The 16,535-nt window shown below is 48.3% G+C and overlaps 1 protein-coding gene across 1 annotated transcript; it reads left to right on the forward strand.

Annotated features, from left to right (window-relative positions):
• The first annotated feature begins 202 nt into the window (after positions 1–202).
• On the forward strand, positions 203–5,649 carry foxj1a (forkhead box J1a). The gene is made up of 3 exons (XM_069165511.1): positions 203–245; positions 821–1,427; positions 2,553–5,649. Exons 2-3 carry the CDS (start codon positions 852–854, stop codon positions 3,411–3,413), a joined length of 1,437 nt encoding a protein of 478 aa, XP_069021612.1. The 5' UTR covers positions 203–245; positions 821–851; the 3' UTR covers positions 3,414–5,649.
• Positions 5,650–16,535: the final 10,886 nt, after the last annotated feature.

Consider the following 16,535-nt stretch of genomic DNA (forward strand, 5'->3'; position numbering starts at 1 on the left):
CCGCAGGCCAATGGAGGCGCGGGAGGCTGTTTACAAGGGGGGGGTTGCGTTTCCAGGGCAACCGGACAAACCTCCTGCACCAGGTATTAAACTGCAGCCCGCTGGTGCCGCTGCACGGAGCTCCTCTTCTGGCTGCTGGAGGCGGACAGCAGGTGCACGGAGAGCAGGCTGAGGCCGAGCGGAACACCGGAGAGGCTCGTTCAGGATTTAAAAAGGTTTAAACTCAACACATCAACCGAGAGAAGGTGAGGTGGGAGCTTTAATTTCATCACAGCGCAGTTAATCAGGAACTGCTGGTCGCTGCTGAAGGCCTGAGCAACTTAAAAAAAACAAAATAATAATATAAATGTTTAAAAAAAATCACTACATCTAATATTAAATGTTTAAATAATGTAGTTTTAATTACCTAAAAAGTATTTTTTTTTGTGCCTGCTCATCAAAACATTTTTAGATTTTACGCGTAAAACGTCCAGAATGCGTAAAATTCCTCAAAGGTGTAACTCCGCAGCATCTAAATTAAATTAAGTTAGTTTGATGGAGTATTTTTTTTTTGAAGTTTTTTTTTGTACCCATTTAACCGCAGAGTTAGTTTAAAGGCAGCAGTCAGACAGGATGTGCGCTCCTCTCTGCGTCAAGTGCGCAACACAGTTTTCAGAGAAAAGAAGCTGCTGCACGTGAAGAGATGTCGGATTATCAGAATATTTGAAACCTTTTAAACTCCCACATTCATGCATCGGACAGACTGATTCAAACCCTGAAGTCTGTCCTCTGTTTTTGAGTAACACCTCCTTGTTGCTCTGCTGTAAATTCCGGCTGGCAGGAGGAGGAGGGTTGACAGACGGCAGAGAGCCATGCTGTCTCTGAGCTGCGCGGACCCGTGGCCCGAGGGCTCGGTGGGGCTGGAGGAGGAGGTGGTGACCGCCGCGGCGCAGGCGGAAGAGCGGGACGCAGTCACGGACAGCAGCTCCATCAGCAGCTGCAGCTCCGTCTGCCTGGACGACAGCCTGACCAGCCTGCAGTGGCTGCAGGAGTTCTCCATCCTCGGTGCCAACGTGCCGCAGCGCGCGCACCACCACCACCACCACCACCACGCGCACCTGTTCGCGCACCAGCAGCTGGGAACCGACGCCCCGGCCTCCCCGCTGGCCGGAGACCCCGCCTCTATCGGGACCCCGCTGACCCCGGGAAAGCCGACGGCGGCGGCCTACAGCCGGATGCAGTCCCTGCCGGGCATCGTGGCTCACGGCCACTGCCCGGACGACGTGGACTACAAGACGAACGCGCGCATCAAGCCGCCGTACTCGTACGCCACCCTCATCTGCATGGCCATGCAGGCCAGCAAGAAGAGCAAGATCACCCTGTCCTGCATCTACAAGTGGATCACAGACAACTTCTGCTACTACCGGCACGCGGACCCCACCTGGCAGGTGAGGGACCACACACACACTCGCGCACACAGTTGGACGGATGTGCCGTGTCTGTTTCCACTGTGTGAAAATGAGTTCACAGCTGTATGAGTTTTTGTCTGAGGAACAATGAACTGAGAGGTCTGGGCTCTGGTGACCCGGGCATTGTGGGTAATTAATAACTCTTGAGGCCCTCAAACACTTTTAACACTTCAAAAGTAAACATGAATTAAAACCTTCTTTTCTGTTTCAAACTCCGTTTTTGTTTGATGGAGCCGTGACGTGATTCAGGAATTTTCCAGAAAGGTTTAATTTGGCCGGATGAATGATTGATGAGGCCGTTCGCTGTACTCCCTGTTTCAGACATCGCAGAGCATTTTGTTATTGTAAGGGCTTACATGGGGCAGATAATATTTAACAAAGGTCACCAGGTCACTGCTCCATCAGGTGGGGGGTGGGGGCGGGGGGGGGTGCTCTGCAGTCTGTACTTCCTGTCTCAACAAGCTGATGTTCAACCGTTAAAGACATGGAATCACAAACAGGCGTCTAGTTAAAGCTGCCGAGAACAATGACATCATCGTTATACTTTAAATGTGAAGCTACATAGCAGCTGGTTAGCTTAGCTTAGCATGTCTGTATGAAAACGACAACCAAAATCTGGCTAGCACAGCTTAGCATAAAGACTAGAAACGGGGGGGGGCAGCTAGCCTGTCTGTATGAAACGTAAACCAGAAGCTGGTTAGCTTAGCTTAGCTTAGCACAAAGAATAGAAACAGGGGGAAACCTGTCTGTTTGAAAACGACAACCAAAAGTCGGCTAGTATAGCTTAGCATAAGGACTAGAAATGGGGGAAAACAGCTAGCCTGTCTGTATGAAACAACAACTGGAAAGTGGTTAGCTTAGCTTAGCATAAAGACTAGAAACAGGGGGAAACAGCTAGCCTGACGTGTCTTTAATGTTGACGATGCTACCTTCGGCTAAAGCTAGGCTAGCTGGTTCCCCTTGTTTGTTACGTTAACCCGCTGTAGCTACGTACCGACGTGAAGCTGCTATCAACGAAGATCTAAACCTCAGGGAGAAGGTGAATTAGTTTAATGGCGCGCGTGTGTAAACTGTTTTATAAAAAATAGGAACGTCTCCTTTCAGAACTCGATCCGACACAACCTGTCGCTCAACAAGTGCTTCATCAAGGTGCCGCGTCAGAAGGACGAGCCGGGGAAGGGCGGCTTCTGGAAGATCGACCCGCAGTACGCCGAGCGCCTGCTGAGCGGCGCCTACAAGAAGAGGCGAATGCCGCCGGTCCAGATTAACCCGGCGCTGCAGAACCGGCTCCGTCTCGACCTGCAGCCCGTGTCCAGAGGCCCCGCCTTCTCCGCGGGCGGTCACGTCGGCCTGTGCGTCAACCCCGAGTCCCAGCGGCTCCTGCGGGAGTTTGAAGAGGCGACCGGCGCCGACCAGAACTGGGACCCCCATCTGGCCGAGGGGACCATGCTGGGGTCCTGGCCCGTGGTCAGGGGACGAGGCGGGCTCAAGAGGAAGCAGTCGGCGGGCTCCAGAAATGGCGGCGCCAAAGCGGCCCGGCGCTGCAGCTCCCCTCTGCTCTCCGTGGACGACCAGAAGGAGGTCGGGCCTCTGAAGGGCGACTTCGACTGGGACGCCCTGCTGGACGCGGCCCTCAGCGGGGAGCTCAGCCTGGAGGACGGAGAGCCGCTGAGTCCCGTCGTGAAGACGGAGGACCCGGCGGCGCGGGGGACCCACGTCTCCCCCGCCGAAGCCCCGGCGGGGACGTCGGAGGACCATGTGTTGGCGGAGACCCGACGGGGCGCCGGCGTGTCCGACTTCGACGAGGAGACGTTCCTCGCCGCGGCCTTCCTGGAGAGCCCGTGGCCGGAGGAGGAGGAGGAGGAGCCGCGAGGCCGCAGCGACTTCCTCTGCAGCTCCACCGTCAACCTGGACCAGCTCTTTGACCTCGAGGACCCCGGCGTCCGGGTCGACCCCCTTCTTTGAGGAATAATTACTTTCCGGGTCTTCCTACGAACCCTTCGTCGACACACTCCCGGGATATAACAGACCCTTTTTTTTTTTTTTTTTTTTTGTACACTCCTGCGTCCTTTATCGTCCTTTTCGACACGTTTAAAGTATTTTTAAAATGAAGTTTTGATGCCGATTCATGCTGGAAATATGCCCTCGATGCGTCCTGAACAAAGACGCCACGACGTGGAGAAAACGGTTCTCTGACCACCTCGGGTCGACTCGTGAAACGGTTCGAGACAAAACAAAGAAACCGCGTCTTCAGAGTGAAGGCCTGGACACGCCAGGAAGCAGCACGGTGAGGTTCACAGCTGCGCGTCTTCGTAGCACGCAGGGCTAGTAAGTGAAAAATCTGTTCGGCACGGTCGTACCGGCACCGCTCAGCGCCGCTGCCAATTCTCCCCCAGTGGCCACTTGCGGTACTACAACCACCACCGGACAAAAGGAACCGCAAACAAAGTCAAATATTTCTCTTTCTATTGTGAATTTTTACATTTCTAAAACGTGACGTTTCAAAGTAACAGTCGACGCGCAAACGTGCAGTCGGTCGCACAACAAGTAAATAAACCTAAAAGTTTGAACTCAAGCAATTTTCCTTCGAGTTAATAGGCGGCCATGTTGGAATCTGGTGTCCAGTTTGCATGTCGCAAGTTAGCGAGCCGCTCTTTGCTCAGGAGTTCACCGCAGAGTATTTTGGACCGCGTCTGTCTTCTAACTGTCCCAACGTCTTCCTCGTCATTCGCGACGTCATTTCATTCAATAATAAAACTTTATTGAGGACGTTCACGCTGTTTACCCACGAAGAGAAAACTCTACCAACCGGTCTCCTTCAGGAAAACTTGACGGTGACAGAAACAAGCTGAAAAGCGACGTCGGCGTTCCTTCGTATTTCCGACTCTCCTCCGTCTTCTGCGTTTCCTCAAACGTCAAAAAAAAAAAAAAAAAATCAAATTGATTTGACCGTAAAGATTCATTATTTATGACTTGCGAGCGCCTTTTCCTGGAGATTCTCGATCAGCCGGACTCGTTCGGGGTTCTTGACGAAGATGAACTTCAAGAACTTCTGCCAAGTCCCGGTTGCCTTCAGATAAACTGGTCCGTACGTCCCGGTGTGTCCAGGCCCTTCGGGAACGACACAACACGCTCTCTGTTTACATGGTGTTGGTTTTGTCGACGGTCCTGAACGAAACTTTCAGAGAACAAACAAGATCTTTTTGGTTTTCGGGATCGTGCGGGCGAAAGTTGTGCTGACGGGAGCGATGAACGATGAGATATTTTTGCCAAATGATGTTTTGTGTAGGAGTGATTTACTGTATTAGTTGTTGTTGTTGTTGTTGTTGTTGTTTTGCGTGTTTTTTTTTTTTTTTTGGTACTAACTGTTCTCTGTATGCATTTTTTTTTTTTTTTTTTTTCAATAATAACTAAGATCAGTTCAACTAATGATGCCGGATAAGTTGGGAAAAGACATGAAATGGACTGAGTTATTGCTTGTAGAAGTACTTTAGTAACCACTTCGTTTTCTTCCTGGGACTTTCCAGCTGATGGATGAAAAAAAAAAAAAATTAAAACGGACACGAAAAAACAGCTCGAGGTGAAAACAAATTCTCCAACCGAGAACCATCAAAGAAGCTGAGGAACGCTCCCTCTGGAAAGGCCTCGGTGCTTGTAAATGAATAGCTGACCTTCTATGTGCCAAGAACAACACTTGGGACTCGACAGGGTGGCAGTGTGTTTTTTTTTTATTACTTACGAGGAAATGTCTTTTTTTTTTTCTTTTTTTTTTAATCTAGCGGTGTATGTTAGAGGCTGAAGAAAAGATCTCGCTGGAAACGGACTAACGGAACCAAATCACCCTCAATTAATTTTCCTCCGTAACGTGTGAAAGTGCAATCAATGTACAGTGACGCTTGTTGTTGTGTCGGAGTCTGTTCATGCAGTTTACGTCAGAGGACGCCGCTTTCACCGTTTTGTGTATTTTGAAGCGTGAACACACTTCAACGGGACGAAGGACTTTTTAGTAAAAATAAAACCAGACGGTTGTGGGTTATTTTTTTTTTTTTAGCTCTTCTCAATCACATAACACCTGAAAACCACAATGGTCTTACCTCTGGTTCTGGAAGTAAAACGCTGATGTATGCATTCTTTTACTTTTTCCTGTTTTTATTTCATTTTCCACTTTTCTTTGTCAATAAAAAAAAAACATTTTACTGCATCTTCTTTGTCTAACTGATATGTTTTCCTTATTTATTTTGTGAGTCCGCGACTTTGGTTCAAACTGAAATACGTAAAAAACTATTGAATGGATTGGCATGAAATTAGGTTCAGATATTCATGGTCCCCTGAGGATGAACCCCGATGACTCCTCTGACTTTTCCTGTCCCTTTTCAAGTGGGTTAAACTTGTCAATCATTCAGTAAAATATATCCAAATGGATTGAATGGATTTGACTACAATTCTGTAGAGGCATTCATTGTCCCCTGAGGGTGAACTCGTCAGACTTTGGAGATCCTCTGAACTTTTTCCTCTTTTATTTATAATGATTATTATTCATTTCTTGAAATACCTCAACAACATTTGGATGGCTTGTCATTCAATTTGGTTGAGATGTTCATGGTCCCCAGAGGATGTACTTTAAAACGTTCTTGTTCCGCAGAGGGATTTTTTTTTTAAACTGAAATATCTCAGCAACTATTAGATGGATTGCCATGAAATTTCATACAGACATTCATGGTTCCCAGAAGATTAAATCCTACTAACTTTGATGATCCTTTGCTAATTTTCTTTAGCCTGACCAGGAGGTTGACCTTTGTGGTTCAGAGTAAAATATCTTGACCGCTATTTCTGGGATTGCCATAACATTCAGTTCAGATATTCATGGTGCCCAGAGGATAAACTCCAAAGAATGTGGTGATCTTCCTCTGAGGTCAAACAAGACATTTCCGGTTGCTAGAGGCTTAATCCTACTGACTTTTTCCTCAACAGCTTTGCCTGTATTTCTCTGACATTCGTTTCAAGCATTCATGTCCCCCCCAGGATGAACTGAAATAAGTTTCAGCGCCATCTAAACCGTTTAACTTTGGCTTACGACCAGATACCTGCAGGCCTGATGACGTTCCCATCGGTACCGACATGCCAACACGCTAAACTGAGATGATAAACATGGTGAACATCCCTGCTGAACGAGCAGGTCGGCATGTTCGGCCTCACAGAGCTGTTTCACGGCTCCGTCTTGTTTTCCTCTGCTGGCTGTCTCCGTCTCCCATCACCCCCCCTCTGCTTTAGTGTGCTTGGCCGTGAGATTTACGTTGGTCTTTTCCTGCTCATCTCTTGTGGGCCCCGGCTGTGATCAGGCAGCGAGGTGGGTAATAGTAGCAGGGGGTGGCCGGGTTTCTCTTTCAGGGCTTTTGTCTGTGCTCAGTCAGACTCTTGTTCCTTGTGTCTGTGGTCCTTCATTGGGTCGGTGTGGGGTCCGACGGGGACAAGTGTCCCACGGCCCCATATATCACCGGCTGTCTGCCCCGCTGTAGACCACACCGTCTCCCTCTGACCTTGCAGCAGATTAGTAAGGTGGCTCGCGTTCAGAGCGTCGGGTGAATAGCAGCAGTAATCAAATGCAAATACGTAGAATTTAAGAAGCCCCCCCCCTCCCCCTCCCCTCCCTCTCTCACACATCCTCCCTCCGCCCTCCCCCCTGAGATCGCGGACAGACGGGCTCTTTGCGTGCGGAGCGAGCGTGTCTGTCTTTGGTCTGCGGTGAGGTAATGACGGCTGAGAGATGAAGGGCACCGATAGAGAGCTGTAACGCTACACCTCCGTTTGACGGACACCCAACACTCCTCTGGAAGGGCAGGAGCCTGCAGCTTCATGCCCGGGCCGCAGGGCTTTTTTTCCTGGAAAGGAGAGCTGACGTTTCCCCCCCCCCCCCTCCCCCCCCACACACACCACCCCCCCCAGCCCGAGCTCCCCCCCCCCCCCTCCCTCCCGGATGGCTATTACCTGCTGGACGTAGCCCCTTCCAGCTGGATTGCAGGGCTCATAATTATAATGCGGCAGGCCGATTAGATGAGAGGCCCGCGGTAACCCGATGCAGGTATTATTCCCGGGGCGCCGCTGACGGCCGCAGGTAAGAGGAGCCTCCCGGTGAAACGCTAACCCTCACCGCTTGTTCCAACCCAGAAACGCTGCAAACTGAAAGCGCTAAACGTCAACACCCGATGTGGCTGCGATGATGATGATGATGGTGATGGTGATGATGATGATGCAGCCGTTTACAGGGAGCTTCTGAACTACCGTTTTTACATTTTGTGCCTTGACTCCAGTTTTTATACATATCGATTTAGAGATTTTTACTTTTTCTAAAACAGCAAAGAGTGGCCCGACAGTCCAAACAACATAAAGATAAATAAATATAGATTCATGCGAAATACTATTTAAAACTGAAACAGTTAGTCAAATAATGAAATAGCCTCTTAAATGTGAGAGTTTCCTATTATTTTCTTGTTTGTTTTATATTTTAGTAAGACATGGCAGAAGGTAGGTGTTGGACTATTTGTTAGACGTTTGAAGACATCACACTTTAAGTTTATGGCATAGTTCAATAAGCTGGTATTTGTCTAGAATAAAGGATTCGTCAATAAACCGAGCAAATGAAGAAATTAATTGACGGTTAATAAAAACTAATGTTTGTCGAAAGCAAAGACCAAAGACTGTTAAAGATGGACAACGTGATAGCTCGCCAGAAGTGAAGCCAAAGTATAAACGGACACAGCTGGTGAAAACCAGAGTGTGTGCAGTAATGAGCAGTGGGCGGAGACATGGTATCTAGGCCCCGCCTCCTGCCCCGCCCTCACAACCACGTAGAAAACGCAGTTGATATGTAGCAAGCAGTTACCGATCATCCAGAAATGTATTAGTTTGTTATGATGGTCCAACGCAGCCAGGATGCCGGCAACTGAGATACGTGAAGTTCAAGGGGGTGTGGCCTTACTTTTGGGCGGGGCCTCACCAAAACAAATGTCCTCACCAGAACAAGATGGTAGCCAATGTTTCTGACAGATTTTAGCGTTCGGTGGGAGGAAACGATGAGAGGTCGGCCATCTTTATTCACAGTCAAGCTGTGACTTTAATAAGAAAACAAATTAATCTCCTGTCAACACAGAACATTTATTAGCATTAGCATTAGCTCTTGTAACCGTTTAGGCCCAAACTAACTAAGGGAAAATAATCCCTCCACAGCCATCTTCCCTATTGTCCCGTAAAGGAAATAAAATACGTTTCGTGGAAATCATCGCTCAAATAAAGTGTGCAAAACGTAAAAAATAAGATCCGAATGATATTTAACAGAAGCTTCGGGTCACATAATCTTTATTTACACTCTTCCTGTTGGGCCGTCCTGTAGACAACTCATCTGACATCGTGTTAAAAGTCCAGACACTCATTTCCGAGATCCAGAGAGAAACCGATGAAAATATCGTGAGCGGCCGTGCGGTCAGGACGTGTCTCTCTCTCTCTGTTGCCAACACGACTCGGCTGGTATTCCTCCTCCTGCCCGGCGCGTTACGAAACGAGCACCGCTGACGGATGTGCGGCGGCCACTGAGAGCTGAAGCTTATCTGCAAGATGTGAAAACAGCGGACGGGAGAAGCGACGGGGGGGAATACATCTTTTTTATCACACAGCTAATGAAAGGCCTCGTCTCCTGGGAAACTGCTGGTACCATTGTCATGTAGGGCTGGAAGGGGGGCAGTGTTGGGTTGGAGGGGAGGTGGGGAATGGTGAGGGTCTGTTACTGGTCTTATGGGGTGGGGTGGGGGGGGTGGGGAGCCCCAGATTTATTGCCGTGGCGTTTTTTTTTTTTTTGGTGAAAGTTCACTTACCTTTCGCTGAGTGAGGCGCCGGCGAAACAGACGCCAACAAACTGTAAGATCCTTCAGCGGTGGAAGAAGACACACTCAGTCAAATAAAATCCTGCATTCAGTCCTTTTTAAAAAAATTTTTTTAAAGGAAACAACGCCAGCCTAATAAAACATCCCTGATTTCTTCCAGTGAGAAGCTGCGAACTTTGAGGCCCGAAAACCCGATCGACGCGGAGCTCCGTGGGCCGGCAGACAGAATCTCACTAAGTCAGAGCGAGATCTGAAACCGGTCCTGAAAACTGTCGCCCGCAGCTCCACAAAAACATCTGACGCAACTCAAACGAAGAACCACGTTTCTGCCTCCTTTATTTAAATAACAGAAGAACCGGACGACCTCAACGATGAATCAAACACGGTTTCAAACACGCAGCTTCGTTCGTATCTCCAGAGGAGTGAAAGCGTAAAAGCGTAAATCAAAATGCGTTAAAAACTAAATGACATATTGTTGAGATTTGTGGGTGGAAGACTGTAGAGAGACACGTTTAGTGACCAGTTCCAACATTTGCAAAGAGTTTTAATGCTACTGGAAGTAATATGGACAACAAACTGGCCACCGCACTCATATTTATTTGGTGCATTCGATGGCCTTAAAAGAAGTTTTGTACAACCACATTTCCAAAGATCCCAACGGTAGTCCTTCCTGGTGGAGCTCCAGAAGGTTTTCCAAGGAAGGACCACAAATATATTTGCTAGAAATCTATCCCGACGCGTAACGCAGCGAAGGCGCACGATACGACGTCGGGATCCCAAAAAGTCTGGGAGCCCCAACGAGATGAAGCGGCAAACAAACAACGTGCATGAAGGCTTTAAAAAAAAAAAGAAAAAAAAGTCTCGAAATGTTGAATATAAATCGAAACGTCAAAATGTTAAATGTTCTGCGAGTACCAGCTGGACCTGACGTGTTGGAGGTGTCAGCGGTCGGGACAAAAGGTTCGTCCGTCATTGTATGCGGGATCTTCAGGACGAATGTGTCGCTATGTTTGGGGAGTGTGTGTGTTTGCCTCCGTGTGTGTGTGTGTGTGTGTGTGTGTGTGTGTGTGTGTGTGTGTGTGTGTGTGTCCTGTGTTGCAGCGCTGGCCGATGCCTTCTTTGTGAGGAGGACACAGGCAGAGCGGTAATCCGACATCCATCACGGGCTTAGCGAGCAACACACACTCTGAGTAACAACGCGGAGACAATGGCCGGGGGGGAAACAGTGGGAGGGCCTCTTTATTCATCGCGCCGGGCCGGGGGGACGCTCCTTTGTAGGTGTTTCAGGAGAAGAATGAGGCGGCGGAGGACCAACATGACAACGTCGTTTTGTGGAACGACCAGTAAGAAAAAACTCTAAAAAAAAACCTAAAAAAAACCACCTGACAGACAAGACGAAGGAGCTTCGAAGCAAAAACACCGGACAGAAATGTTGACACGGGATCAACTCCGCAAAGCCGATTCACCTTTTAACGGTTTATTACGAGGGTTAAAGTTAAGGGGAAAGGTTTCGGTCAAAGCAAATAATTTTGCATTGAAGGTGTTTCATGAATGAGAGACTTGTTTCAAGAGTTTATCGGGGCAGAAAACCTGCAGCTTCTCCTATTTTCTTTCTACGTGAATCATTGTAAAGGCACTTCCAGGTTAAGTTAATAATTAACAATTAATTAATTAAATCGTTAGTTTTGTCTGATTACCATTTACACCCCCCAAACGTCCCGTCGGTGGTGATATTTGTACCAGAATACCGTTTAAATTTATCGTCACCCGCGCGATGGTGGTGAAAATGTGCGCGAAATTCAGCAGTCGTGTTTTTTTACATAGGTTGTATATATACACCGTATGAAAAACAAAATCTGATCAAACCGCGAGTCACCGAGCCGGTGTTTCCGTCTCTCGCGTGTTTGTCTTTGTTGTCGTCTTCGAGGGCTCGGCGGTGTTTCGCTGTCCGGGGTAACGTAAAGGCCGGGTGACTCACTGCGGCGACAGAACAATGATCTCTAAACACCAGAGTCGGTTACCAAACAGATTAACGTTTCCCGTCGACCGTGAGCGCCGTCTCCCCGTCCCGCGACGGTGAGGCGGAAAAAAAATACAAATTGAACTGTTCGTAGGTTTCTGCAGCAACGTTTGAACCGCAATAAATGAGACGGAGACTTTTTCTTTTTCTTTTCTGGTAACGAACACCGCTGGCCTACATACGGCGCGACACCGACACTGGAGGTGTGCGGCGGCAACACCTCGCCTCGGCCGCGGCCAAGAGTCACCTGACACCCGGCGAAGCGTCCGGTGGAGCTGCTGAGGCGGGGAGGAGGAGGAGGGGGGGGGGAGGGTGGACGGACGGACTAACTGACAAACAAACATAAACAGGGGTGGGGAGGGCTGCTAGCGCGTTCTTGGCCGCCGCAGTTTGACCTTGAACGGGCAAGTCCAGGCCTGCCTCTCAATGCTTGGAGGAGTGGGTGGGGTGGAGGGGGGGGGGGGGGGGGTGGAGTTGGACCGCCTCAATAAGAAGAGAAAATACCACACGGGGGGGGGGGGGGGGGGGGGGAACGAGGGCGTTACGAGTCTCCCTCCGTCTTTTCCACGATTCCTTTCTTGTTCCATTTCTCAACAGTCATCGAATTCCAACACACCCAGGTTTTTTTGTTTTGTTTTGTTTTGTTTGTTTGTTGTTGTTTTTTTTGGCGCGCCGCGTAAACATTTCTGCCACAGAGGATGCTTTCTCTTATTCCCGCTCTTTACTCGCTCCTTTTTCCAAACTTTAATTCGATTTCTTTTATTTCTTTGTTTGTTTCCTAGCTTTGAAACGCTGCTGCTTTACATATCTGAGACTCTGCCCTTTAATTGGTGGAGCTGCCGTGGCGACAAAAGCCCCCCCACCCCTCCCCTCACCTCCCCAACCCAAACACACACCAGGCCGGACCCGGTCCAAGACTCGGACCCCCTCGCCGCTCAGCGCGGCCTGTTGTTCCTCTGTTGCAGTGACTTGATGAGAGTGGACGTGGGAGACGGTTGGAGAAGGTGGGAGACGGTTGGAGACGGTTGGAGACGGTAGGAGACGGTCCTCCGGGACGTTTCCCAAACCGCTCACAGTCGGGATGTTTCTGGCAGCGCTCTTTAACATCCCTCTCTTGTGCTTTGTCTCGTGACCTTTTCCGCTCATGGAGGTTCATGTTTGGTCGGACGTTACGATAATATATTGTAATTTTAGTCAATTATTAATCTAATAATTATTAGATAACTATAATAATAATATGATAATCTTCCTAACGACCTCATATTTTCCCCTCCACGTCTTTGTACTTCCTGCGTTACGTCACCGTGTAACGGTGTCCGTAAGGCTCGACCGCTTGCGGTGGCGCACGTCTTCCAACGCAAATGTCCCGAGTCACGTTTTTTTTTTTTTTTTTTTTTTCCAATAGTTACTGTGATTATTGCGACTTCGTGTCCGACGTGAAGAGAAAACGTTTCCAGCTTCGGTTTTCTTCTTTCCCCGATCTCTTCCGTAACGAGGACACGAGCGGCGGCGCCGCGGCTCCAGTTTGGGTTTAATATGTGATCTAATAACCTCCGTGGTCGAGGGAATGATTGACTCCGGGGGTGGGGGGGGGGGCTCAGCTTCTTTGACGTGACCAAACTTTAGCAATCGTACGAGGAAACGGTGGATCTGATGTCGTCCCTTCGGTTCTGGCCTCGGTGCGTCTCCGGCTGCAGCCGGACGGTCGTTAGACCCTCCCCCCCCCTCCCCCCTCTCTCGCAGCATCACCCCTGTCGTCTTTACAGCCGGGTGAGCCGGGGGGGTGGGGGCGGAGGGGTGGGGGCTGTGTTTGTGTGGGGTGATCTTTACGCCCCCCCACCGGGGATCAGACAAACACTTATTAACTGAGAGGAATGCAAACAGACCCAGGATAGCGGTGTGGGGGGGGAAGGGGGAGGAGGAGGAGGGGGGGGGAGTGAAAAAAGGGAAAGGAGAAAGAGGATAAGACAACCCCCCTCCTTCCCTCTCCTCCCTCCCTCGACTCCTCCATTTACTTCTTGTAAACACCCCCCCCCCCTCCTTCCTCCCCGTGAGGCGATGCATCCACAGTTTTCCAGAAGAATCCAGCTGCTTGAGGCGGAAAGAAGAAACGAGTGGACGTTCTGCACAGCCCATAATATTCATATGTAGATATTCTGTATTTTCAGTATATGTGTTTTGTAGAATTAGAAGAAGTAAAAATGCAGCGGCTGTCTCTTTTTCACCCCCCCCGCCCCCCCCCCCCCCCCCACCACCACCTCCCCTTTCACAATAAAAGCCCACTTTTCTGCTGATTGACCGACTTCAACACGAAAACGTTCAGTGACTCGAAGCCAATTTTGCTGAAGCTACGTTTTTGTCCGTAAAGACAGATATTAAATATTTATTTAACAACAACGACAACGTCCCAGCGGCCCGATCGTCAGCGAACACATCTCGAGGGTTTCGGGGAGGAAATCCATCAACAAACAGAGACACAAAGACGAACAACACCTGACGTCTTCTGCACCATCAGCCGACCTTCTCGCTGCCGCCGACTCTCCGTCACTAATCTGGCAAAGCTGCTGTCGTTTGTCCTCAACGGCGGCCGCGACTAATCCGACACTTCCCAGAGTTTACAAAAGCTCCTGATTGGATGAGGAGATTTTACAAAGTGTAAAGTGACTTCTTCAAACACTCCTAGAGGGTTTTTATTTATAAGTGCGATCAAAACGTTTAGATTTTTTTTTTTTTTTTTTGTGTGTGGCTGCTTTTCTTAAAAATGATGATAAAATTTGCATGTTGTAAAAAAAAAAAAATCCTCAGCAATCGATGAAGTCACATCAAACTGATCTCAGAACTGAGGAGGACGTGTTTACTTTTTAAGAACCATTTTTTTCTGTTACGTGACAGTAATAATCTTCAGGGACGGTTTAGTCCCAAGTTTGGAGTATTTTTCTGCGACGTTGGCGTGACGACGGTCAAAGTTGCTGACGTGAAAAACCACCGCAAATATCCCATGAATGCAACACGTGATGCGCAAATAGCAGTTAGATGTCTGGTTTGGTGTAACTATTAAAATATACATGAAGATGATTTAAAACTTTTCACGCTATTATTTTTGTAATTTTCCATCCTGCTTTTGGTGCCGAACTTGCGTCTCTTCGTCGTCCTCGCGCCAGCGCCACCGCCGACCTCTCAGCGTAACCTTTTCCTGGCAGTCGGTGTATCGGTGCCCCGGTTGTCTTCGGGGCGTGTTTTGCAAGTCAACATTTCCCATAAAGCAGAACCCCCCCCCCCTTCCCCTCCTCCCACCCCCCACCCCCCACAAAGGGGTCGAGTGAGCACACAAACGGCCGGTTATTCAGCGCCTTACACGCCAGCGGATTAAGGAATCGGGGCTCCCACACAGACCCCGGACTCTGGAGTTAAGCGGCCGTGAATGAGATGTGGCGACTCCGAAACAAAGCTACTGTGTCACTCAGAGGGGAGCGCTGACGTCACGGCCCACAAAGAAGGGGGCACGCCGAGGCTGTAAAACACCGTACGCCCACCGCCTCCAAAAGCTTGTTTTCTTTCCCTCGGTTCGAGTCCTCGTAGCCGATCAAATATTCCCCGGAGCGGCTGCCAAAGCCTTTTTCTCCGAGGGAACATTTTTGATCCATAACGGGTGAAATAGAGGCTGCCCGGCTCCTCATGGGTGGCCCAGGTTTGGCCGGAGGACACAGGCCTGCAGACTGTCGTAGTGGTCGCCATGGGGACCAGCAGGACGTGGGGAGGTATCTGGCTTACTGGAAACGTGGTTTATTGTTGACTTTCAGGAATGAGGAGGGGGGGCGGCTGCTCCGACTCGAGGCTGGAGGGGGGGGTGGCGGGGTTGGGATGGAGTTCGGCGCAGCACTTCCTGCTTGTGTGAACAACCGAGGTTTTACAGTATCCTGCAGTAATGAGGTCGGATGTAAAAAAAAAAAAAAAAAAAAAAGTTCATATGTTTCCCTTCAGGAAGCGGAGACCAAAAACAGGGATGGAAGAGAGAAAAGGTTGGACTTCGATTCATCGGTAGGACACGAACACGAAACTGCTGTTTAATAGAGTTCACAGAGTGTTCCTGAACGCAGCACAGCGATGCACACGGAGCAGGAGGAAGCAACAACCTTCAACGTGGCCCTGAAACTGGAGCAGAGAATCATCTGATTTTGGGGAACAGAAAGTTTTTAACGCGCCCAATTACACCTCAGTGTTCCTGAGCCCACGCGGTGATTTCCGCTACAGAATCACGATTTTGGGTCTAACTCTGGAAAACGTCAACAGTCGACGAAGCAACGAGCCAGAAAATGAATCTAGGAAAATAAATCGATATGGGGGATGAAGAAGAGCTGCAGTGAAGTGATGTTGTGTGTTTAAGGTTGAGGGTGTCCGATAGGTACAAATATGATAAATATGGAGTCAACCAAAGCATTTTTAATATTGTGGTTATTACTGAACTTCTAAATTCATCCAAGAAAAATAAATCCGAGCTGGTGTGTCTGCCTCCTCATATTTTAAAGTTTCAGTACGCTGCGCGTGGCGATCCAAGACTCTGGAAGATCAATGAAAGACGTCCAGTGAAGTTTGGGTTTGTGGGGAAACAGAAAATGTTGTGTTTTGGCCCCCTCTAGTGGCCAGATTTGGAAGTACCCCTACTTACAGAATGGGGTAGGCATTAGGACCCTGAGGAGAGACGGAGGGACTATATCTATGGTAAATAATATCAATAAATAATACATTTACATTTTATAATTAGTAAATAACACATTATTGGTAAGTAATACAAACTATTATATGTATTATTATTTAAAAAAACATTTTACTTTATTAGTAGTAAATAACACTAAATATAAAATTTTTAGTAAATAAGGAATTATTAGTAAATAATACGTAGGCTATACTATTCCATTATTTTAGTATACATTTAGTAAATAATACATTTTATTATATGTATTTTTAGGCAATATTACATTTAGCAATTTAGAAGTCCACATTTATTTAAAGTAGCTTCAACATCAGAGGATTCATCTTCACTGGGTTCAAATATTCCTTTACAGGGAACAAACACAAAATTATGTTTAAACTTTACATGTTTTCTTCAAAGCAGCACAAAAATATATTTAAAAAAACACAGATTACCTTTTGCGTTGAAACAGCTGAGATCTAAAAATGTTTGCGCATGAATTC

Source organism: Embiotoca jacksoni, unplaced genomic scaffold, assembly GCF_022577435.1.
Source record: "Embiotoca jacksoni isolate LCO1_2020_lvr unplaced genomic scaffold, fEmbJac1.0.p SCAF_34, whole genome shotgun sequence".
Taxonomy (NCBI): domain Eukaryota; kingdom Metazoa; phylum Chordata; class Actinopteri; family Embiotocidae; genus Embiotoca; species Embiotoca jacksoni.